A 26,961-nucleotide genomic window follows, 5' to 3' on the forward strand; every position below is an offset into this window, starting at 1 on the left:
AATGCTAAATAATGTGGTATTTTAAAAAAGCTATGCAGTAAGTGTTCTGATACTAGAGATGTGTTCTTTTGCCAATTCAAAATGTTATTGTTTCAAGAATAAATAGGGTTATGGTGAATAGTCCAATATTGTCTAATTCCTTTTTTGGGTTGCAGATGAGTACCTGGTCTGTTTCATTTACACATATATTTAAGTGGCCACATTGTTAGCTTAAAATCCATATTGCCTTTAGCTTTTACTTAATGATAACAGTTATGCTTTTCTATTAAACTAAAAAAAAATAGGGGTGCTGGGGTAACTCGGTTGAATGTCAGACTTCGACTCAGATGGTGATCTTGTGGTATGTGGGTTTGAGCCTGGCATGGGGCTCTCTACTGTCAGGGCGGAGCCTGCTTCAGACCCTCTGTCCACCTCTCTGCACCTCCCCCACTCACTCACACACTCTCTCTCTCTCTCTCTCTCTCTCTCTCAAAAATAAATTAACATTAAAAAAAAATAAAGTGCTGGGGCATCTGGGTGGCTCAGTCCCTTAAGCTCCCAACTTCAGCTCAGGTCACAATGTCATGCTTTGTGAGTTCGAGCCCTACATTAGGCTGTCAGCACAGAGTCCGCTTTGGATCCTGTCTCCCTCTCACTCTGCCCCTACCCCTCTCGCGTGCTCTCTGTCTCCCTCTCTCAAAAAATTAATGAACATTAAAAAATTAAAAAAAAAAAAGAGTGCTGTGTTGACACCCAAATTTTGTGAATATTAGAGTTAAAGCTTACGAAGCTTCTCCTTGCTAATGGTTATCATTCAGTAGAATTTTTCTCACTCTATGGAAAGCTATCCACTTGCCTGTTAATTTTTATGATAAACTATTTTTGCAGAATTTATGGCATTTTAATAACTGAAATTTGAGATTGGGCCTTAGTTGTAAGTGCAGTCAAATAGTGTCTATATGGAGTTAAAGGATAAGGATAATTTATAGGATTAGGGTGACTGAGTCAGCTCTTAGGTCTAGTGTGGTATTATGGATTTTCTTCTATATGAGTTTCAAAATTATTGGAGTCTTGGGGTGCCTGGGTGGCGCAGTCGGATAAGCGTCCGACTTCAGCCAGGTCACGATCTCGCGGTCTGTGAGTTCGAGCCCCGCATTGGGATCTGGGCTGATGGCTCAGAGCCTGGAGCCTGTTTCCGATTCTGAGTTTCCCTCTCTCTCTGCCCCTCCCCCGTTCATGCTCTGTCTCTCTCTGTCCCAAAAATAAATAAACGTTGAAAAAAAAAATTATTGGGGTCATGAAGATATCCAAATTGCTAAGGGACAAAACAGAGCAAAATAAAAAAAATAAGTATTAAAGTGAGTATCATTCCTCACTTCTCTTAACATATATCCTGTTTGTGGTCTGGCCAGCATTCTTACTATATCAGGCCCTAGGTACCTTTACTCTCAGAATTATATTTTCCTATTGTCTGAGAAATTTACCTAATATAATTTATTTTTCTTTTATTTCCAAAATTTAATGATAATTTTTAAATGTATAGAAAAGTTATAAGAATTTTTTAGTGAACATTCTTAAACCTACCTTCTACATTTAAATTCATTTTTTCTTCCCTTTTTTCTCATGATTTTTTTTCTTGCAATTTCAGCTCTTTTTTTTTTTGTTTTCAATGACTGTTATATAACTTACTCCTGTAGTCCAATTCTGGCATTAAGTTATATTTTTCCTTTATTCTGCTTTTTAAAACTTAAATCACCTAAGACAGTGCTTCAGTGTTGCCACTCCATAATTCTTGTCAGTTAGCCAGTATCAGTAAATATGGTAGTCCCTAACCAGTGAAATCCTAGAACATGATTAAGTTCAAAGCAGTAGAAAAGTATCACTCTGTTTAACAGGTATCCCATGACCTAGAAGATAGGCTTTCCTGATTTTATTGCATGCAATGGACATCCTTAAGTCTACTGTCCTCTTTTGATTTGTTATTACTAGTCCCTTTCTTTTGGCATGGCTAATGCTTTTACCTGAAGAAATAAATACCTTTTATTTGATGATCCAGCCATTGTTCTCTAATAAACATATAATGTACTCAGGTACTACTTTTATGGGGCTTTATTTTTTTTTTCTTCATACAAATGCTTACTTCAACAGAACAACACGTGCAAACATTTTGCACCTCCAAAACACCCTGCAAGTTTTCTCAGGTGAAAAAATTGTGGCTCAGCAAAGATGAAGTAATTTGTCCAAAGTCACATGATCGAATCATGATTTGAACTGAGGTCAGTTAGATTCACAGGCCACCAACTTTATGCTGCCTTTCCTCTTTGCTGATGCTGCCTCTGCGCGGAGCACTGCCGGCCAGAGGAAGGGCTCCTCTTCTGTGGCAGAAGGAAGAGTGAGCATAAATGCAGGACATTTGCAAATTGAAGTCCTTACCAAAAACCTGTAAGTTGCACCTCATAGTTGTTTTCTGGTGGTATTTTCTCTCTACACCAGTTGTAGTAGAACATACCCATGGAATTCATTTGTGTTTAAACATTCCTGACTTCAAATTAAGTGTGTCAGTTTTAATCTCTCTTCTCTTAGTATCTAGATGCTTATCAGTTTACCAATAGTGACTTACAATTATCTCCATCAAGAGGCAGTTTTAGGTCAAGACAGAGGACCATTACTATCTTCATTAGGCTACTAGTAGTGACTTTTTTGGGGGGGGGTATCTTTGCCAGACATGGTTCACTTTATGTCTAATTCCATTACATTTATCCCCTTTATTATTTTTGGTTAGTTTTTTCTTTATTCTTTATTTTTTCTTGCCATTTTGTCCTTTCTGAGAATTTTTGAGCGAGAACTGCTAAGTCACACAGGTTAAAAGGTAAGGGAATTGACGCTGGAGTTCACATTATAAAGATTACCAATTGTCTATTTTATAATCTCTTGTTTATTTGTAAAGTGAAAGGAGCAAGGTGGCCCTGAATTTTTTTAAATTGGTTTCCATAGATTACTTTTCCCAGATCTTCTTCTAGTACAAGCAAAAGTGTTCTAATTCATCAGTTACTATTTTTCTCTTTCATTATAATGTCAATCTAAATGTATCCAAATTCCTTCTGGTTTTGTACATGCTTAGGTTGTTTACAGAGTGAGGTTATTGGGAACAGGAGCTCCTAGAGAGATCCATGGAGAAGGGTGGCCTGATCAAGGATGGTCATCTACTCATTTCTTGTCGTCTTGTAACAAATCGCCCTGGGAAGGAACTGAAAGGTGTGTCTTTTTACCTCTGGTATCTTAACATCGTTTCTAGCAAAGGAGACAATTAATGTAGCAAGAATGAAAATGTAAGCTCCATGTGGCCAAGGACCACACCTACCTTGTTCTGCATTGTGTATCCATCCCTTATCACAGTTCCAGAAGTGGAGTCGGTGAGCAGTAAATAAATATATTTTAAGTGAGTCAAGATTGGGTGTCAGATTTTCTTGGATTCCTGCTCTTACATTCTCTGATGGTTCATAGTTTATATAAAACTATAAAACTTTTATATAAAAGTTTGAGTTTATACATGAAATCTTGATTTGGTTATCCAAATGTGCAGGCTTATTACTATGACTGAAAGATTACATTTTCTATAAGATACTGCTTTGTAATTTATTATTTTCCCATTACTTTCAAGCCTCCCACACAATTTTTAAATAGTTTTTGTAATTAGGATGACTTGAGGTGTATTTATCCACCTGGTTGCTATGGATGAGTGACTGGTGACTTTGTAGAGGCTAAAATATAAGCAAGTTTAAGAATCATTGTAGATGAATTCATGCATGATGAAGCCATTATAAGTCATGAGAGGGAAGAGAGGCATTTATGCTGTAGGTCATTATGTGGTTGAGGTCAGCATCACCAAGAAACTTTACCTTGTAGGTACTGTATAGCAGGTGGCAAATATGATTTCAACTGAATCTGAAAGCTTATTTAAAAATATTCTCAGTTCAGCAATGAACCAGGTGTGCCTACTACTTAAGCATTAATTTTCTCAGGAGCAACGTTTTGAACCTAAATGACTTGCGTGGTCCCTAGAAGAATGAGGTTACTGATAAAAATTATACCCTTTTTGCTGGGGATGATTTTAGTAGCATATTGTCATTGCTGAAAGGAAATGTTCTCAGAGGAAACAGATGCTGGGTGCTTATTAGTATGGAGGCTTTATTTTTTATTTATTTTTAACGTTTATTTATTTTTGAGACAGAGAGAGACAGAGCATGAACGGGGGAGGGGCAGAGAGAGAGGGAGACACAGAACTGGAAGCAGGCTCCAGGCTCCGAGCTGTCAGCCCAGAGCCCGACGTGGGGCTCGAACTCACGGTCTGGGAGATGGTGACCTGAGCTGAAGTCGGACGCTCAACCGACTGAGCCACCCAGGCGCCCCAGTATGGAGGTTTTAAACATAAAAGGTGTGAACAAAAGACCAGGTCACTCCAATGATTCTTTGGCAATTTCTATAGAAAAAGAAATACATAAACTTTAACAAGAAATGTGAATGTGATAGAACTTTAAGCTATTTATTTGTATGGCTTGCTAAGGAAATGTAATGTTTGTTTCACTTATGCATGGTTTCTTTAGTATTTTTGTGATGAAAGCTTAAAAAATTTGTTTAATGTTTATTCATTTTTGAGAGACAGGGAGACAGAGTGTGAGCAGGGAGGGGGAGAAAGGGAGACAGAGAATCTGAAGCTGGCTCCAGGCTCTGAGGTGTCAGCACAGAGCCTGACGTGGGGCTCCAACTGATGAACTGTGAGATCATGACCTGAGCTGAAGTTGGATGCTTAACTGACTGAGCCACCCAGACACCCCTGTGATAGAAGCTTTTTTTTTTTTTTTTTTTTTAAATTTTTTTTTTTTTTTCAACGTTTATTTATTTTTTGGGACAGAGAGAGACAGAGCACGAATGGGGGAGGGGCAGAGAGAGAGGGAGACACAGAATCAGAAACAGGCTCCAGGCTCTGAGCCATCAGCCCAGAGCCCGACGCGGGGCTCGAACTCACGGACCGTGAGATCGTGACCTGGCTGAAGTCGGACGCTTAACCGACTGCGCCACCCAGGCGCCCCTTTTTTTTTTTTTTTTTTTTTTTTTTTAATTTTTTTTTTTTTTTTTTTTTTTGATAGAAGCTTTTAAAAGTGTTTGATTTTTATGTGGTACAGGTGCCCTTCCAATTGAGGTAGGATAGGACTGTACTGAGACTTTTCTTTTGAGCCTCTGAAAACAGGGACAACTTGTTTACAAGGTAGTTTTGTTCCCCCCCTGGGCTTGAGCAGAATCTGCACACCTTCAGATTGGCACTCCTCCCACATGCTCCTTGAGAGTCTCTCTGTAGAAAACTTCTGGGCTTGACTTTGTGGTGCAGGAGATGGTCGGCAGTGGAGTTGTGAACACAAGAAGTGGAAGAGCAGTGGCTTCTGGTTCTTTACCTATAATGAAATGTTCTTTGACGTGATTGGCACTTGTTCCAGCTTCTTTGTTTCCTTTTGTAACCAGTTGTTTAATAAAAGCAAAGTCTTTTTTTCTTTTTAACGTTTAGAGTCTCACATGTTTAGAGCAATAACCTGAGTGACTTTTTACAATTTTATTTTAGTGTTTGCTGAAATCCCAGAGAAACAATTGAACAACTTATAGAAACATGAGTGTTGGGCATAGAAAGGACCTTAGAAATTGAATCTAGCCTCTTTCTTTTTACAGATGAGGAAACTGAGGCCTGAAAGTGAGTTGGTGAGGCATACAGCTGGTGATAGGTCACCTCAAGGCTCCAGACCCTAATTACCATATTCCTTCCTGGCTGCCACAGTGACCAGACAGAGTAGCAGTTTATGGGAGAGTGATATTGGAAAAGAAGGGGAGGCTCAAAATTCTGGGGCTCCAATTCTGACACAATTGATGTTTTCTCCCCCCCCCCCCCCCCCTTAATTTACATTATAAGCATGCAGGTTACCCTATCACTGGGGTAACTGTGACATCATCGGATTTGAAAGTTTTCCCAGTCTCTATTCTGCACATATCCCTGGTCATATAGTGAAGTTCCATGCATGCAGGACACAAGGAACCATAAAGAGAACACTTATATTTTCATTCTGTCATATGTTTGCTTTTTTAATTCTAAGAGCCACAGATGTATAGGAGTGTGCTTTTCTATCTACATTTGTCCTATCCTTTTCTTTTTTCTTTTTTTTTTTTTGAGTCTAAATCCTCAAGCCTATTTAACCTGATTGTTAAAGTATATTTTTGCTTTATATTTAAGCAAGCATAAGCTTATGTGTTTAAGGCCAGTTTGTTAATTACTTAAAATAGTCAAGTAGTCAAGTTGTTTGTAATATGGATTGTCAGCATTTTTTTTTTTTCTTGTTTGAACCTAGTGCTTACTCTGGGTGAGTAGGAAGGTAAGACTGTCTAAGGCTTTTCAAACTCTCAAGAAGTTTTCCCAAGCATGCAATATTTCAGTATAGCCTGTTTTGGCTACATAAAAGAGCTGCAGTCAGTTAAATATTTTTATTGCTGCATAAATAGGAAGAATCTTACTTGGTGTTTTTTATTCTCCTCAGGGCAGCATAGAGAGTGGACTGAGAAAGGGTGGGTTATTTATCAGGATGGGAAATAGATGAGGACTGGCATCATCCCATACTATCTATGTACTAAAGTGACTTCATAGCACCATCTTTATTTTTTAAATGTTAGAAACCAGTGAAAGTTCAAAGAAGAAAATAGTTATCATCTACATTTCCAGCATCTAGAATGAACCGCTTAGCATTTTGATAAACCTCCTTTTTCGTTTCTCTCTATAGTTTACTAATTATACATGTGACATATGGGTGGTTATTAAACAATGAACACAATGATGCAAATGATATTCTAGTTTAAATACTTTTATATGCAGATACAAATTTACATAGAAAATATAAAGTATTGTTTGTGAGAGTTTTTAAATGATATTGTATTGTATGCCCAGCCACCTTTATATTCTCTACACTTAGCATTGGTGTTTAGCAGACAATAACTAAATGTTTACTAAAGTAAAAATTAAAAAAGGAAATAAAGTGTACACATACTTTATCCAAAATGGACTTCATTTAGTTTCTTAAACAGCTGTATTTTACTTTGCTCCTACCCCTTCATACACACTGCCCCTTGTGCTTGAAATGCCCAGGTCTCACCTCAAATGCTGTTTCCTTTGCGAGACCTTTGCTGATCATTTGCTGATGGAGGGACTTCCTTGCTCCATGTTCCCATGCTCCAGGGCATGGCCTTTTTCAGTGCTTATTTCCATTTAAAATATTTGTTTAGGGGCATGTTCCCTGGTACACTGTGACTCCTTGAGAGCAAGAATCATGTCTGCCTTTCTGCCTCTGTATCCTTAGCACCTAAGTTATGGCCTTGTGCTTAGTAGGACCGAATAAACATTTGAGAAATCAAATTATGAGCATGTTTTTACTACTTTGGAATGCAGTTCACAGGGATAACAAAATAACAGTGCTTTCATAGGTCACTACTGCCTCTTGACACTTTCTTCTCTTCCCTCCCCTCCCCTCTCATTGCCCATCCATTTCCACTCCTGTCATTTTAACCTCCAAAATCTGTATCTTAAGTCTGATGATGATGATGATGATTATTTTAAGTAAGCTCTATGCCCAGTGTGAGGCTGGAACTCACAACCCCGAGATCAAGTCACATGCTCCACTGACTGAGCCCACAATGTGCCTCTAATTCCGTGTCTGTCGTGACCACTGTGGCCCAGCCTACCATCATCTCTTACCCAGGACCACTAGCATAATTTGGTCTCCCTGCATCTATCTTGTTCCATTTAATGAAATAGAACAGACTAAAATGATAGCCTATTACGTAGTAAGAATAAGTATTGTTTTGTGAAACTTTTCAGTTCTCATTTGCTGCATTTTGAGGGTATATGTGTAAGTTGTGTGTGTGTGTATGAGTGAGTGAGTACGCAGGTACCGAGTTGCTGTATAGACTGTATGTTCTTTCAAAACAGTTTGAAAGTCATTTTCCTATACTGATAATTCTGGAGAATTCTTTTGCTCTGTCATGATCATAAGACTATGTATTCCTCATTACCATGTGACCCTCTTTTGTGTCTTCAAAGGCAAAATTCCTTTAAAATAAAGTTGGAGGTGAAGTCTTTTCGATGAAGCTGTTTGGAAATGATCCCATAACTACAACAATTTGGGTGTCACATAGGCAGTGACACCCTTTCTTCATGTGTTCCTCATTTCCAGTGTAAGTTATATAGGTTATTGGGTAAAATCTTCAGATATGAGTACCTGGACCGAATTTAACACTGTCCTGGTGTATGCCTTTTTGGTATATGCTCGGTCTGAATTGCATTTCTGGATCCTTTTGAACCTGCTCTCAGAAGGACAGAAAGAAATCTTAGGTCATCTTGGAAGCAAACTGAGCTGTAGGCTAACCAAAGCCTTATGATTGTGTTAGGGAACTTTAAAGTTATTCTGATCCAGCCGTACACTGCAAAGAAGGAGGGGTCCTGAGAAATCTAACTTACCACTCCTTTCTCCTCCTCCTTTAATATTGGGTAGCCCTTGTAGCTTGTCTAAGTAAGAACCATGGACAAAGTCATCATTTATCTTTCCCAACCATGAAGGTTCCTCATCTGTTGGTCTATGTTTGGCTCCATTTGGTCTAGTAGGGTAGCATACCTTGATCTCTCACTATTTTGTTTTTTATTGCATGAGACAATTAAGGGATTGCTTATCCCTGGAAAATCTGAAAATTAGTCAAATGGATACAGGGTGAGTGTTGGTAATTATCTGTATTGAATTCACATGCTGGGTGAATTCACAAGGCTGGGTGAGAAGATACTTCAAGACTTTCTGTAAAGGCTTTTTTTTGTAGCAGTGCCTGTGGCCATGACTTGCCTGGATTGGGTGGTCTGTGTGGCCAGAGTGGAGGGAGCGTCAATGCAGGTAAAAACGAATGTGGCTTTGTTCTTTACAGCCCATGCTTCATGGTTTCTCATGTACAGCAGCAGGAATTCTGTATATTATTTCTATGATGATACCTAAATCTTTTCCTTGATCTATCATAGATTTCATCATCATATTGGTTAGGATCAGTTTGGCTGCTATAACAGACTCATAGCAGTGGTTTTTAATAGTTCAGATGTAAGCAGTGCAGCATACTTACAGTGTCTTCATGGTGCTGGGGACCTAGGACCTTTCTATTTTGTTGCTTTGCTCTCTTTAACTTGAGATGGCTATCCCTACTCCTACTACCACCTTGTTATCATGGTATTGTAAAAAGAGAAACAGGAAGGGGAGGGCATATTCCTTTTCAGGGCACAGTGTGGAAGTTTATCAGTTTTTCTCATATGCCATTCATCAGGTCTAGTCACATGGTCACTCTTAGCTGCAAGGGAGTCTGGGCATCCATTTGTCCCATTAAAACTTCTGTGACTGTTGAAGAGAACAGATGTCAGGGGTATAAGGAGCATCTCCACCATAATAGTCAACAACCTGAAAGGATTTACTTTTTTAGAATGTTTATTTGTTTTCTAACTTACTGCTTTCTGAAGAGAAAATTTCCACTGAAGTCATCAAGTGGATTTCAAGTACAGAAAAAGAGTTAACCTGAGTTAGTGTATTTGCCTTTGGGATTTAAGTCAAATTTATTCCATAGCTAATAGGGATGGGTATGAAATATATTAAGAGATGAGGTTGCTTTTCCTTAACTCTTATTTTTCTTATGCTGGTTTTGTTTCTTTTCTTTTCTTTCTTTCTTTCTTTCTTTCTTTCTTTCTTTTTCTTTTTTCTTTTTTTTTCTTTTTTACCATTTTTGAGGCTAATTTCATGCTTGTTTTCTTTGCATTTTTAGGTATGGCACAGTCAAAAGGCTGGGTGAGAAGATACTTCAAGGCTTTCTGTAAAGGCTTTTTTGTAGCGGTGCCCGTGGCCGTGACTTTCCTGGATCGGGTGGCCTGTGTGGCCAGAGTGGAGGGAGCGTCAATGCAGGTAAAAACAAATGTGGCTTCGTTCTTTACAGCCCATGCTTCATGGTTTCTCATGTACAGCAGCAGGAATTCTGTATATTATTTCTATGCTGGTACCTAAAAAGTTTTAAAAATGCCTTGACCTGAAATTTAACTTTACTAATTTTTTTATAAGGTCTCTTATAAGGTTTATAAATAAAGGAGAGGTGAATAAAAATAATTATCAACTAGTTTTCTGTATCTATAGTTTTTTTTAAGTTTTTATTTTATTTATTTTACGAATTGTAAGTAGAGATTCTAAAGAAGTTTTATTAAATGACACCATTTCCTATGGATATGGCCTAGGATTTTAAGATATTTTTATTATCCATATTTGAATCCACACTTAAATATCCTTTTAAGACCAGATTGTTAGTGTAGTTGCAGGATGGAGTTTGAATCAAATTCAGTTACTCTGTGTGTGTGTGTGTGTGTGTGTGTGTGTGTGTGTGTGTGTGTATGTGTGTGTAGTATATATACAATTATTATATATCTCAATGTTAGTGTGCATGTTGTGTGTATATATGTATACACACACCCCCTAAATATGTATATAAATATAAAATATGTACACATTATATATATACACATACACAAGTATGCATATATAAATAAATATGTGTATGCATATATACGTGTGTGCATATATACACACACACACACACACACACACACACACACACACTTACACTTTAGTAGATAGAAAAAACTAGAGTACTGGTCCCAGATATTCTGGGTGTGTTTTTTAAGCATGTTCCTGATTAAAAAAATTAAATGCAGTTTACATGGAAAGAATTTTTCAGTGGAGATTTCCAAAAGTTATAGGCAAATAGTCTTCTGGAATAACTTAGAGAAGACTTTGTTGTTCTAAAGTTGATGTCTAGAACCTAATTGTGTAAGCAAGTTTATGTAATTGAAGAATTTGCATTTTGTAATATGATTTGTTTTCTTCTGTTATGAGCATCTATCAAGTTCATGCATTGTGCTAAATAGCTATGTAAAACAAGTAAAATGAATATATTAGCTTCTAAGAGCTTAACATTATACTTATTTTATTTTTTTCTTTTTGTTTTAGTGAAAACTAGTTAAGGGCATAGGTATCAGCTTTGAGGAGTTAGAGTTTGCTTTTTTAAATGTAATTATTGTATTGAAAATCAGATCTTGTCCTGAGTTCTGGTAGTCATTGCTGTTTTGTCATACAACCATTACTATCTTGAAATAGATTTTTCCAGAACATAAAGCCTTCTTACCTTGGATCTAATTATATTCCAGAGGATCATATGGCAACCATAGTATCCTAATCTTCGTGTTTTAGCCCAGAATATATCCACTGCACATCTATGCTCATGGCTTGTGGTGAGGACATTCAATAAAAAAAAAAATACAAGAAATTGACTGTATTATGAAAAGACAAGGTTTATCAGTTATGAAGGCAGTGAAGGAAGTGTTAAATAGTGTCATTCTTAAATGCCAGTCTATTGACTGATACTAAGTTTGCTGCAGATACATTTCTTATAGTGCTCCCTACCCTGTTCCCAAGAAGTCAGATTTGTTACCTTGTAGTTTGTTTGGTATGTTATGTAGAATTTCCTTGGCTGTTGATGACAGGAAAACAGCTTGAATTGAGTTGGATATCCAGGAGAATTTATTGGAAGGCTTATTATGTACCCAGGAGGAAGGCAGAAGTGTGGCAATCGTCAGGGACAACTGGAACCAGGGATTTGAATGCGGCAGGGTGCTCCGCCTTCTCTGTTTTTACCGTCTGCTTCTGTCTACATCTTGGCTTTGTTCTCTAAGACCAGCTTTCTTCACAATGCACGGCACATGGCTGCTGGCAGCTCTCATGACTTAAGATGCCTGATTTCATCACCACCTGAGAGTGATTTCTCCTCCTGCCTTAATGTCACTTTGAAAACTCTTGGGAAAGGACTGTGATTTATTCGGTTTTGGTCACATGCCCTTATCTATACAAATATAGATCACCTTTGTCCATTGGGTTAAGGTGCCATGATTGGCTCTGCTTCAGACAGCTACACCCCCTAACCTGTGGCTAAGCTGAGTAAGAAAATGACAGTATGTATTTGAAGCACATTGTTCCACAGGCTTTCAGCTTTCAGCTTTCAGCTTTCAGGGTAAGGTAGTGGTGACATTACTCAGAAGAGAGGGTGTACTATTTTTACAATAAAAGAGGAAAGGATAATTTTGGAAGAGAATAAAGATGTATGTTTATTACAGTTGGGTCTGTATTTTAGTAATTTTAGACTACTTCTAAGTATAATAAATAATTTATTTATCATCTTATTAGATAGTACTAACTCATACTTAAAATTATTTAGGAGCAGAAATTCCAGTAATGGGATATAGTGATTAATTAATTAAGCATTTTTGAAGACATCTTTGCCACTGTACAGCTTTGATGAACTGAACATGTTTAGAGCATGGGATTCAGCAGAATTTTTGACAAAAAATTTGAAAAAATTCTTGTCTTCACTTTTCTCTAATGACACAAGTACTAAAATAGCTGGCAGGGTCTGTGGGCATCTCTGGAAGTCCCTGAGCATCCCACAGGGAATACACCTGCTTTTATTGACTCTGAGTCCTGAAAATTATATCTGGTGTTTAGCAGTTGGCTGATTTTTTTGTGAAGGAAGGGAATTGTCTGGATGTGTGGTGATGTCTTCTTATACCAGCCTGAGAAGTATGAGAGGAAGGTAGTAAAAGCAAGAGGCAAGAAAGAAAAGAACTGTAGAGAAGAAGAGGAAAGAAAATAACCTAGATCGGTTGGGCAACAGATGACGATGGAGAAAATGAGACAGCTGGCACAATGAACAGGAGACAACAGAGTGGCATAGATGACCAGTAATAAGGAGACTCAAGACAGAAATGTATTCCCCGGAAGGGGTTGATAGTCCCCTTTGTGAGACCTGCCTTGGAATTGTGCCGTTGAATCCTGACACATTTCTGTGGCATGTTTGTGTGTAGCACCATGAGATATGTCATTTAGCCATCCATTCTGTATTTCAGTATTCACTGAAGGAACCTTTGCCATTTTGAAGGAATTTGTGTTGGTGTCAGTTATCAGTCTTGAGCACCATTCGTTGTACTGTGCTTTAGAATATCTGTGCATTCAGGTGGAAAGATCGTATCTAGTCATTTCTGTTATTTCAAATATATGAATCATTTTGTGACTCAGGAGGTCATTTTGAGATATGGACAGTAATGAAAAGCAGTGGTCACTTTGAGTTGGAATAGGGAGTCATTTATCAAATGGCTAGGAAGTGTGAGAAACACTATTTTAGGTGCTATAGTGGGGTGGCGAATCAGTACAGATTCTGTCTTCAGTGTACTTTTACTTCAGTAGAAGAGGTTCAGGGTTATGAATCCTGAATAATGGATACATTTTCAGACAAGAAGATAGCAAGCTGTAAGACATATTTGGACAGTATCTAGTACATCCAGAAATGAAAACTCGTTTGGTTTAGTGTACTATTTTGGAAAATGGACCTTGGAAATTTTAATTCAGAACAGAGTGGTACCAGCAAATGATACCTTGAATCCCGTTATTGTTGGCCACTATACTATTACTATGACAATAAACTACCTTAAGTGTTCAGTTGCTTGCATTCAGATATTTATTTCTTGCTCATGGGCCAGTAGGTTGACTGTAGTCAGTCTAGACTATGGGTTTGGTTCAGTCTGCTTCATGTAGCTTTCATTGTGGGACCTACACTGAAGGAGCCATGGCTACTTGAGATATGTTCTTCTCATGGGCGATAGATAGCAAGATATCAGAGGGTGAGTGGAAATACTCAGAACCTCTTAAAGCCTCAGATCAGAACTTCTACTCTTCTGTTTACATTCCTTTGGTCAAAGTAAGTCACATGGCAAAACCGAAAGTCAGTGAAATTGGGGAGTCATGGCAAAGTGATGAGGGAAGGAAAATTAGTGAAGAAGTAAGTATATCTACCATACCCCCCTATGACCCTAGGGATACCTGGTTGACTTCAGACATAACCTAAAAAGTTGCTTGTTTACCTAGGGGTCTGCCTAGAATGATCTTACTCTTTTTGAAATCCAAGACTGACAAAATTAGAATATATTGAAATTTTGAGTCACTGAATTCTGGGAATGGATTGATCCATTTTTGATATCTTTAGGTTGAAAATCACCTGGGGCTGATTGGATCATCACTTTTGAGTAGCTTTTGTTAAAGGTCACTCTGCAACTTGTAGACATGTTATTTAAGAAAATTCAAGGATTGAAAGATCGAATATCATTAAAGAGATATATAATACTAGTCTTATTAAATAAACACTGTTATAGCAACACTGGAAATTCACCTTGAGTAACAAATTTTGCATAAAAGCGGTTTTTTAAATGGGTTTTAAGAATTCTGTTCACTTGGGATTTAATAAGAGAGGCTTGAGATTCAATAGGATTTCCTCTTACAAGAATCTTTACTTTTTAAACACTACTGAGTAGGTTAGGTTTTCCAATATTAATTTACAATTTATTAGGTGTCTGACTAGAAGGATAGAGGTGATCAAACGTGAGGACTCACAGCTTAGCTGAAGGTAAGTCATAAATGAAAATAAAGTTTTTAATGATATAATGACATAACTCAGTGGAAAATAGGATACAGTTTATGAAGCATTTGATTTTTTAAATAAAGTTGTATAAGTATATCCATTTTATTGGCTGAGATATACCTTTTGCAGTGCTCTGCACACAGGGAATGCTGGCAGAAATTATTCATACTGACCTATTCGCCTCTAGTGCACATGAATCACTTCTCCTGGTTGCTGAAAGGTTACTAAGAAAGTGGATGCACTTTTTTTTTTTTTTTTTTTAAGAAGCACCACATTACTCAACATTAATTTAACTCAGGAAATGAGGACTGATACTGCATACAGTTGAAACTACAGAGGGAATTTATGTTGGTGGAATGCAATTATTCAAATTAGAAGTTCAATCCCTTACTGAGGCTTTTAGAGTCAAAAAGGTGCCCTAGGAATAGTTTAATGACCTGGCACCAAAGTTTTAGATTTTATTTGCGTGAGAATGCCTGCAGCAGGGTCACTGGTTCTTATAAAAGGTGTATGCCTTCTACATTTATTTATTTTTTTTTTTTTAAATTTTTTTTTTTTTCCAACGTTTATTTATTTTTGGGACAGAGAGAGACAGAGCATGAACGGGGGACGGGCAGAGAGAGAGGGAGACACAGAATCGGAAACAGGCTCCAGGCTCTGAGCCATCAGCCCAGAGCCTGACGCGGGGCTCGAACTCACGGACCGCGAGATCGTGACCTGGCTGAAGTCGGACGCTTAACCGACTGCGCCACCCAGGCGCCCCTATGCCTTCTACATTTAAAATTAAGATTTACGACTTTAAGAAGTAAGCAAAAGAAAGAATTGTAGGTATCATTGTCCTGTTTTTGTTGGAATTGCTACAGAATGTTTCTATAGTGAACCATCTTCTTTCCAGGTGGCATAGCCAGGGGGGAAAATACTTGAAAACATTACTCCACAATTCTATGTCTTGAGCTCAGATTTCAGAGAAAGATTTATGCAGAATGTATTAGAAAATCAAAGAATGGGATAGAAAGTAGAGTTTAATCAGCATTGAGCTATTTATTAATCGATAACATACATTCTTTGGTTCAAAATTGTCTTGACTTTCAGCTACCTGCAAATGATCCTGAAGAAACTGGTTTGTAATAAACTTCTTGGACTCATTCTTGGCTTTTGCAGTTATTATCTTGTTTCCTGCTGAGTTTAAAATTAAAAGTTCTGTCAAAAAAGCAAGCAAAGAGGCTCACACTCTTTCTGTCTTTGCCACATTTATTTATTTTATTTTATTAAAAAATTTTTTAAACCTATGGTACAATTAATATTCAACAATTATCATTGGTTGTAACTATTATTTTGACATTCTGGAAGCTAGATACAAATACAGACTCTTAAGGAAAGAGATATATTGTGATGTATGCGCCAGAATTTAATGCAGAGTTAGGGAGTTTTATGTTACCTGCTGAATTTGCACTTTGAAGATGCTGGGAACCATCCGGCACACATTTCCTGCAATGCTGAATGCTCTGCATTCTTACTCCCCTTGGTCGTCTGAGGCTGACTTTGGAGGAAGCCAGGAGTTGATGCTGGAATGCTTTCTCAGCTTACCTGTGAGCTTTCTTCCCAAATTACCTTTGGCTTAAAAAATCTCACCTGAAGTGTTTACCCCTTAGGATGTTATACATTTTTATGTAGTTCTGCATCCTGTCATTAGTAGAGAATTCAAATAGATCAGTTTGTATTTATAGCAACAAACATATGTGATACTGAAACAGTTGGTGAGTGATAACTTTATAACGTCCCTTCATGGATTTTCTTCACTTCCCATGATAGAAGAACAGGATGCTTCTGTTTTATGTAGCCAGGGTTATATATCTGTTATTTAAACACTGACTTCATAACACTTTTTTTTTAAATGTTGAAGTAATTTTAGACTTAAAGAAAAGTTTTAAGAGTAGTACAGAGAACTCCCATGGGTTCTGTACTCAGATTCATCAGTTTTCTACATTTTGCTACATTTATTTTATTCTCTTCCTTTTTCCCACCCTCTCCTTCTCTCTCTCCCTTTCCGTCTTTCCCTATCTTTCTCTCTCTAAAACATATGTATTTATGTTTTTATGTGAACACACACATATGTATGCATATGTATACATACATAAAATCATTGTTATTGACCCATTTAATGAGACTTTTGTATATTCTTTTGAGTTATGATCATTGCTAATTGGAATATTAATGCTTTTCTTTTATGTAATTTTAAATTTAATACTTTATTCAGATTCCTACGGGTAGAACTTTTGATACATTATGGGATATTGACTTAAGTTCTAAACTGTACATTAAAAAACTGAGAGCAACCATTTGAGATAGTTTACCTCAGCACACAGCCATCAAGTTTCAGAACTGGTTTCAATTAACTCTGGCCATTTTACTAAATAATAACTAATAAAAGTTGTGCTTTATTACTATGGTGTATAGCCTCCCTCTAATACTGCTCACAGAGATATTTTCTTCCATTTTACTTTTGTTTATGCAGTGGTGTAATTGGTAAGTTATTTTAATTTTGGGATGGTTTTGTAGTACATTTGGAATTTAAACAAAGATAGAAATTAATCTTATGTTTTGGTGGGAGCTGAAAGATTTCAAACTTTAAAACTCAGGTTGATGGAAAATGCCTGATTCTAAACTGAAGATTATAAACTTTGTAATTAGACTTCTTAAAAGAAGGAATTAGATTTCACTTTTTGGAAATACAGCGAAGTAGATATCTAGAAAATATTCCCAATACAAAACTCATAAAAATTATAAATAAAACATTAAAAATCTTTTAAAAAATGTATAGTGACCTTGAAGGGAGGTAAGAGAAATGATCTGAGACCACAAATAAGGGGGAGTACATTTCCAGAGTACTAAGTATGCATTGAAGATAGCAGATGTCCTATGGACATTTGTCATATCCTGGTAACTCAGAGTTTTTTTGTTTTAATAGCCGCATGGGGATCAGAAGACAAGGCCCTGAGCTCTTACAGGGTAGGGAGGTGGAACAGAAATTCTGAATAAATTCAGGATCATTGGGGAGACACATTTTTAGGGAATAGATACACTAAAACCCAAATCCGTTCTGCAAGAAAAATGTTGTAGTCTCTGAGCAGCAGAGAAAAGCTTTATTGGAACTGAGGTTTGAATTCACCTTCACTGCAAATGAAATACTCTCAATTGAGATTTTAATTCACTTTGTACTTGGGTTTAGTGCATCCTCAGGCACCTGGTGAAAGCCATCCCCAATCCTTCTGGGCACATACAAAGTTTGATGAACATGATCTCACAGTAAAAATATTACACAAGGAAATGAACACTATCACAAGTGAGAGTCTGTAACAACTTTTAGCAGAATCAGATCTTAAAGACTAGGTAATAGAACTATCAGCTGCTAAATGTAGTATGTTTAAACAAATAAAAGACAAAACTGAAAATATGAGAAAACACCATAAGATTATTTAAAATGGCCAAAGTTTTTTTTTTATCACTTGTGCTTTAATTAATATATTTTTAAGGTTAAAAAATCTATAGTATGCATCACATAAAATTTTCAGTGAAATGTGTAATAGCTGAGATTACTTATAGTAGTATGCAAAGAGGAAGAGTGGAGTGGTGTTATAGATGAAACAAGAGTGGCTGTGAGTTTGTAATAGTAGACCCTAGATAATGGGTAACATGGTAGGTAGTTCATTATACTATTCTGTTTACTTTTTTTTTTTTTAAGTTTTCATTTATTTATTAGAGAGAGAGAGGGAGAGAGAGAGGGAGAGAGAGAGGGAGAGAACAAACTGGGGAGAGGCTGAGAGAGAAGGGAACAGAGGCTCCAAAGTGGGCTCCATGCTGACAGCAGAGAGCCCTATGTGGGGCTTGAACTCATGAACCGTGAGATCATGAACAGAGCCGAAGTCGGACGTTCAACTGAATGAGCCACTCGGGCGCCCCTCTCTACTTGAAAAAAAAAAAAGAAAACACAGTTTTATTGAGGTATAATTTATATACCATTGAATTTATCCATGGTGAGTGATTTAGCAATTTTTAATAAATTCATGTAGTTGTATCATCATCATCTTTTAGAACATTTTCGTTTCCCTACAGTGATCCCTCGGGTCTATTTGAAGTTAATTCTTACTTTTACTTATGCCTTTTCTGGACATTTCCTAGGTACCTAGGAATGGAATTGCTAAGTTGTATGGTATATTTCAGCTTAATTTTTTTTAATGTTTATTTATTTTGGGGTGAGTGCAAGTGTGGAAGGGGCAGAGAGAGGGGGACAGAGGATCTGAAGTGGGCTCTGTGCTGACAGACTGACAGCAGTGTCTGATGTGGGGCATGAACCCACGAACTGTGAGCTCATGACCTGAGCCAAAGTCAGATGCTCAACCAACTGAGCCACCCAGGTACCCCTCAGTTTAATTAAAAAAAAAAAAAAACTGCCAAACTAATCCTGGGGTGGGTGATGGTGTGCTAACATGCCCTGCATTCTTATTCTACCTCTTTGTAGAAGAGGAAAGTGAAGTGAATGTACCGGGTCTCACTGACACTGGGTGTGGCTGGAACCCCATTTCCCTGTTCAGCCCACTAACACTCGGGTCGGGGAAGTGTTTCCTTTGGTATTTGGCTGGATTAGGACGGGTATTATAAAAAGTGTTTTCTGTTCCCCTTGGCCATCCTTTTCCTGGCCTTTTGGCTAGGAAATAGGCTTTTCTTTAAGGTTTTTGGTTCTGTTTCTTGGTGGTTCCTGGTTGCAGGCTTCTCCAGTGCCTCATCTAGGATATATGAGAGGCAAAAAGAAAACCTGGGAACTTTCCGCCATGTTGTTCCTCAAGTCTTAATGTCCCTAGCCTCCGATCTGTCTTCTTTCCACCTTTCAGAGTCTTCTTATATTTGTGCATTGTATTATGTTTGGAATATTTTAGTTGTAAGAGAAAGGACTAGCAATGAATAGAAGTACTCCATTTTGGTCCTAGGCTATATGGTTTGCCTTCCTAGTAGTCAAGTGGGACTGAATTCTGGCTAATGGGAAGAGAATGAAAAGTGAGTTGCCATTTCCAGGCTTGGTCTGTAAAAGTCTTCTTTGTAATCCTTGCTCTCTCTTCTGTCTGCTGCTGGATGCAGAGGAACCAGTTGAAGACTCTGAGACCACAGGAGATGGTGGATCTATTAGATAGAAAGAACCAGGGTTTCTGAATACCTGGGTGTGGTAAATCTACTCACTACTGTGTTATATACTGAATGTTTGAGCTTTTTTTTATAGGCAGTTAGCTTCATTTGGCTATATAGCAAGGCTTATTACTATACCTTTTCCTCTCCGCTTTTTCTTATGTTCAAGGTCAAACAGAAGTCCTACCTTCTTCACACAACTTTCCCTAATTCCATCATTCACTTATTTGAAATCCTACAGCACTGTAAATTTAACTCATGATTATACATGTTTTGTATTGTCCTCTGGTCTTCTAGTTACTTCATGGGTTAATACTAACTGTACTTTGTAAGCTTCTAAAAGAAAAGGACCATATTCCCCTTACCTACCCATTCAGAGGGATGCTGAATAAATGCATATTAAATTCATTCTTTGAAGCATTGAAGTCCCTGAATAATTAAACCCTACAGAAATATGATGAAATGAAATTATCATCATTAGAATTTTTTTTATTTGACTTTGAGGGTGTTTCTGCACTCTTCACCTGAAAACTTTTTAGCTTCTTGATGAATCCATTATATTCTTTATGACAGAGGTTTTCAAACCTTTTTGCTTATGACTCATTAAGTGATATAGTGTTTCATTGTACACACATACACACAACTGAAATAAAAGTTTCATGTAACAATACTAAAACTGTAATTACCATCATTATGTGCAGTGCCCTCTGATATTTTCTATTCTGGTCGCATCCCATTAAATTGATTCTATGACTCACTCATTGGTCATGACCTGTAATTTGAAAATGCTGCTTTATTGCTGGAGGGAGGCTTGAAAGGGTGAAGCTGCTAAAATTGAGCTATAGCTAAGGGAATGGAGGGTGTTAGCTTTTGAGCCTGAAATTTTAAATGTGGGCTTATCTTAAGGGCTTTAAGCAATAAGTGCAATGCAACGGACAAGGAGGTCCATGGTCTGAGAAAGCCCTTTGACAGTTAGTGTCATCCTTGGGCCTTTATTAATACCATCCTTGGGCTGATTCGTAAAGATTCCTGAGCTCCTTCCCAGATACCCATGAAAATGGAATAATTACTAGGACCTTTGAATCTGCATTGTGACAACCTCTGTAAATACACAAGTTTGAAAAAAAAAATCAGAACTATGTATTGGTGATGGATGGTAACTAGGCTTACTATGTTCATTTTGCAATGTACACAAGTGTTGAATCACCATGCTTTATGTCTGAAACTAATATAATATGACATCTCGATTATGCTTTAATAAAAAATACATTTGTGAAACTTATTCTTAGAATAAGTTGCTCTCTATTCTTAGAGAGAATAGTTGCCCAACTCTTGAGTAGGGCAAATTGTTGGGGTGTTTGCCAGACATGGGAACTGCTTTTGCTTCAAAAATCCTGATTGTCTTGGTTTGCCAAGCTTTTGAATTCTAACTTTTAATATTTTTAAAAAATATATTGTTCATTCTCCACCCATTTGTCTATTAAGTTATTCATCATATGCTCAACATCACTCATCATCAGGGAAATACAAATCAAAACAACGATGAGATACCATTGCACACCTGGCAGATGGCTTAAATTAACAACACAGGAAATAACAAATGTTGGCAAGGATGAGGAAAAAGGGGAACCCTCTTACACTGTTGGTGGGAATGCAAACTGATGCAGCCACTCTAGAGAATGGCATGGAGGTTCCTCAAAAAGTTGATAATAGAACTACCCTATGGCCCAGCAATTGTAAGTCTATGTATTTACCCAAAGGGTACAAAAATGCTGATTCAAAGGAGTACATGCATCCCGATGTTATTAGCAGCACTATTGACAATAGCCAAATTAAGGAGAGAGTCCAAATGTCTAATGACTGATGAATGACTAAAAAAAGTTGTGTGTGTGTGTGTGTGTGTGTGTATATATATATGTATAACTCAGCCATCAAAAAGAATGAAATCTTGACATTTGCAACAACATGCATAGAGCTAGAGTATATTATGCTAAGTGAAAAAAGTCAGTCAGAAAAAGGCAAATACCATATGATTTCACTCATATATGGAATTTAAAAAACAGAGCAGATGAACATAGGGGAAGGGGAAAAAAAGGAGAGAGGGAAGGAAACCATAAGAGACTCTTAACTATAGAAAACAAACTGAGGGTTACTGGAGGGGAGGAGAGTGGGGAATGGGCTAAATGGGTAATGGGTACTAAGGAGGGCACTTGTGATGAGCACTGGATGTTCTATATATATGACTAGTCACAAAATTCTACACCTGAAACCAATCTTATCATATAAGTTAACTATTATTTATTTATTTATTATTATTTTTTAAAGTTTATTTATTTTTGACAGGAGAGGGGAGGGGCAGAGAGTGCAGGAGAGAGAATCCCAAGCAGGCTCTGGGCTATCCAGAGCCCGATGCAGGGCTCAGTTTCACAACTGAGACCATGACCTGAGCTGAAATCAAGAGTTGGAGGCTTAACCAATTGAGCCACCCAAGCACCTCAGCTAACTAGATTTTAAATAAAAACTTGAAAAAAAAAAAAAAAAACTGGTGAGAAAGTTTACTGTTTGAAAGCCATTTCCTCTGAGAACTTCAAAACTTTCTTAAAAAGAATCCATCACCAGGCGCCTGGGTGGCTCATTTGGGTAAGTGTCCAACTTGGGCTCAGGTTATGATCTCATGGTTCATGAGTTCAAGCCTCCCTGGAGCATGCTTCAGATTCTGTGTCTCCGTGTCTCTCTGCCCCTCCCCCTCTCATGCTCATGCTCTCTCTCTCTTTCTCAAAAACAAATAGACATAAAAAAAAATCCATCACCAATCAAAGGTAATAAATTTCTAAATTACTTTAAAATAACAAAGAAATTTCTCCTCATACATTTATGCTCAGTTTTAGCTGATTTTATTGCTTCTAATGCCTTGTATCAATGGTTATATAAATTTATAATATTTTTAATTTTTGATTTTTCTTACTAGTTTGTAAATTTTGTTTTTATTCTTTCTAGTTTTAGTTTTATATTATCTTGCTACTTTATTTTATTTTATATTTAAAAAAAATTTTAATGTTTATTTATTATTGAGAGAGAAAGAGCATGAGCATGGGAGGGTCAGAGAGAGGAAGAAACACAGAATCTGAAGCAGGCTCCAGGCTCTGAACTGTCAGCACAGAGCCGGATGCGGAGCTCGAAGTCACAAACCGCAAGATCATGATCTAAGCCGAAGTCGGATGCTCAACTGACTGAACAATCCAGGTGCCTCCTTGCTACTTTATTTTTAATTTTTCAATGTGTGTTGTGTACTTTGTAGCTTGAAAGTATTTATCTTTTGGGGCACCTGGGTGGCTCATTCCATGAAGTGGCTGACTCTGGATTTCATCTCAGGTCATGATCTCACAGTTTTTGAGTTCGAGCCCTGCGTTGGGCTCTGCACTGGCAGTGTGAGGCCTGCTTGTGATTCTCTCTCTCTCTCTCTCTCTCTCTCTCTCTCTCTCTGCCTCTCCTCTGCTCTCTTTTAAGTAAATAAACTTCAAAAAGTGTCTTTATTTTAGTTTTTTTAGTTTTTTTTTTTTTTGCTAGCTAACCTTTCTTTCTCTCTTTCTTTCCTTCTTTCTTAACAATATAAACCATCTTTCATTTCTGTAATTTTTTTAAATGACCAACAGGAAGCACAGAGTGTCAACTGAGAGAATGACCCATTCACTTAACATGGGAAATGTGTAGATTTTTACAGTAATGGCTCCTCCATGAATCACACCCCCCCTCATTGACTTGTAGAATTTCTTCCCACATTGTCTCAGGCCATGTGACTTGCTTTAACCAATTGAGCATTAACAGATGTTACTCAAGTGGAAACTTGGTAGGTGCTTGTGAACTGGGAACATGCAGGAAACTCAGGCTGTCCTGCTAGAGGGGACCTTGGAGAACAAGTGAAGCATCCTGTCCAAGAAGCCCCAGTTAAATGCCTGATGTATGAGTAGAGCCAGCTTGGCCTTTCTAGCTCTTTTTGAGTCACAGGTGATTGCTACCACATGTTGGCTGGAAGAGAGACTGGAAGAGGATCTGCCCTTCTGAGTGAAGCCCATGTTTCAGGATTATGAGTAAATAAATGGTCGTTCTTTCAAGACACGTAGTTTTGGAGTGGTTTTTTATGAAGCAGTAGGTAACCCAAATAAAAATATGGCATTATTAGTGAGGAAGTGCTGCCAAAATAAATTCTAAAATAGATGGCATTGGTTTTGATGACAGACAACTGTTACTGGAAGCTGGAAAGGTGGTGAGTAAACTTATTGGAGACTGCAGTTGTGGTGGCCATGTTTATGGCACTGAAACTGTTTGAGAAACTGTCACCTGCAGGAACTTGGAATATAGAAGGTGTACTTACCAAATTCATGGATCTGGCTAAGGAGATTTCCGGGCATAATATTGACATTGTAAGTTGGCTTCTTAGAGCTTTTATATATATGGTATAGGAGGAGAGAAATAACTTAAAACAGAACTTAGAGGAAATACAAGGTGTCCAGGAATTTATGTTTTGGAAAATAAGACTATTTCTTTAGGAGTTTCTGGCAGGCAAAAAATTCTTAAATTAAAAGTGGCCTGGGGTAAATATCAAATCTTGACTGGAAGACTCTTTGGTAAGACCTCAAGAAGATTTAAGATATGATGTAGAAATCCGTTTAGCTAGACAAAAGATAATAAATGTGTAAGAATCTTAAGGGCTTTGTGCCATAGCACCCTGACACAAAGTAGAGAAAGGTCTAGTTAGAAAAGAGTTATGACTATATTTTTATGGGGGAACGGAGTGAATGTCAATGAGATGAATAGGAAGTCTACAGAATTTTAAGGGACTCGAATTGATATATACTAAAAGGAATGGTCAAAATTTGTATGGAACCACAAAAGACCCTGAATAGCCAAAGCAGTCTTGAAAAAGAAAAACAAAGCTGAAGTTATCACAAGTCTATATTTCAAGTTATACTACAAAGCTATACTATAGTAATCGAAACAGTATGGTACTGGCACTAAAATAGACACATAGATCAATGGAACAGAATAGAGAGCCCAGAAACAAGCCCATGGTTATATCATCAATTAATTTTTAGGAAGGGAGGCAAGAATATGCAATAAGAAAAAGACAGGTCTCTTCAACAAATGGTGTTGGGAAAACTGAGCAACAACATGCAAAAGAATGAAATTGGACCACTTTCTTACTGCATACACAGAGATAAAGTCAAAATGGATTAAAGACCTAAATGTGAGACCTAAAACCATAAAAATCTTAGAAGAGAGCACCGGCAGTAATTTCTCTGACATTAGCTCTAGCAACATTTTTCTAGATATATCTCATGAGGCAAGGAAACAAAAGCAAAAATAAACTATTGGGACTACATCAAAATAAGTTTCTGCACAAGAAACAGTCAAAGCTAAAAGCAAACTACTGAATGGGAGAAGATATTTGCAAAGAACATATCCAATAAAGGGTCAGTATTCAAGTATATAAAGAACTTATACAACTTCTCACCAAAAAACCTCACAATCTAATTCAAAAATGGGCAGGAGACATGAACAGACATTTCTCCAAAGAAGACATACAAATGGCCAATAGACACATGAGAAATACTCAACATCAGTCATCATCAGGGAAATGCAAATCAAAACCACAATGAGATCTCATGTTACACCTGTCAGAATGCCCTAAATCAAAAACACAAGAGACAACAAGTGTTGGTGAGGATGTGGAGAAAAAGGAACCCATCTGCACTGTGGTGGGAATGCAAACTGGTGCAGCCACTGTGGAAGACAGTGTGGCGGTTCCTCAAAAATTTAAAAATAGAATTATCCTACAATCCAGCAATTGCACTATTGGATATTTACCCAAAGAATATGAAAACACTAATTCAAAAAGTTATAGGCACCTTAATGTTTATTGCAGCATTATTATAATAGCCAAATTATGGAAGCAGCCCAAGTGTCCATCAATAAATGAATGAAGAAGTGGCATATGTACACACATATATGTATATATATGGCATGCATATATATATGTGTATATATATATAATATAATATAATTATCCAGCCATAAAAAAGAATTAAATCTTGCCATTTGCAATGACATGGATGAAGCTAGAGTACTATGCTAAGCAAAATAAGTCAGTCAGAGAAAGCAAATACCATCTGATTTCACTGATGTGGAATTTAAGAAACAAAACAAAGGGAAAAAAGAGGAAACCCAGAAAAAGACTCTTTGTTTTTAAATTTATTTATTTATTTTGAGAGAGAGAGCGTGCACAAGTGAGGAAGGGGCAGAGAGAGAAAACACCAATCAGGCTCCGAGCTCTCAGTGCAGAGCATGACATGGGGCTCGAGCTCATAAATCATGAGATCATGGCCTGAACTGAAATCAAGAATTGGATGCTCAACCGACTAAGCCATCCAGGCACCCCAACAGACTCTTAACTATAGAGAAGAAATTGATGGTTACCAGAGGGGAGGTGGGTCGGGGGATGGGTGAAATAGGTGAAGGGGATTAAAAGTACACTTATTATGATGAGCACTGAGTAAAATATAGAGCTGTTGAATCACTGTTTTGTACACCTGAAATAAATATAACTCTGTATGTTAACTGTAATGGAATTAAAATTTTTAAAAATAATGAGAAAGAAAAATAAAAGAGGTGGCCAGTTTAAAAAGAGACCTCTGGGCCCAAGATTACAATGAACAGAAGCATTTCTTTTTTAAAAGAATGCATTTTGGAGTCAGAAGCCCAGAGGGGACAGCAAAGACCCATGGACAGCAATAGATTAGGACACCATTGCAGATAATAAAATGAGTCCTAATGAAAGAACATTCCTGTCCCAAGGGTAGGAGTCCCTGACATCTGCAGCTGAATTTAAGACTTGGTATGGACAAATGACTTCTGTAATTCTCTGATTCTTTTTGAAAAATCTATTGTGGTTATCCTGTGCCTGTCTTTCCATTGCATATTGGGTGTTTGGGGGACAGATAACTTGTCTTTTTGCTACATAAGCCTGTGATTCAAGATGAACTGCATTTTAAGTCTACCGTAGGATCCTCATCCATGGACTTTGATCCTTTTGCAAACGGACTTTGAGAGATTGTTACATTAATGTCCTCTCATCCACCACCAACTCTCATGAGTCATGCCTCTTGGTAACCAAGCTCTTGTGTAGTCCCC

At 37.4% G+C, this 26,961-nt stretch overlaps 1 protein-coding gene across 1 annotated transcript in view; it reads left to right on the top strand.

Moving 5' to 3' along the window:
• Positions 1-26,961, top strand: part of IMMP2L (inner mitochondrial membrane peptidase subunit 2) — a 905,116-nt gene that overhangs the window by 30,884 nt on the left and 847,271 nt on the right. The window contains exon 3 of the mRNA XM_086692395.1: positions 9,853-9,989. Coding sequence (XP_086548521.1) covers positions 9,855-9,989 — 135 coding nt within the window. The 5' untranslated portion in view covers positions 9,853-9,854. The remainder of the gene's footprint in view (positions 1-9,852; positions 9,990-26,961) is intronic.

The sequence above is a fragment of the Puma concolor genome, chromosome A2, assembly GCF_028749965.1.
Source record: "Puma concolor isolate L17-30 chromosome A2, mPumCon1.1.hap2, whole genome shotgun sequence".
Taxonomy (NCBI): domain Eukaryota; kingdom Metazoa; phylum Chordata; class Mammalia; order Carnivora; family Felidae; genus Puma; species Puma concolor.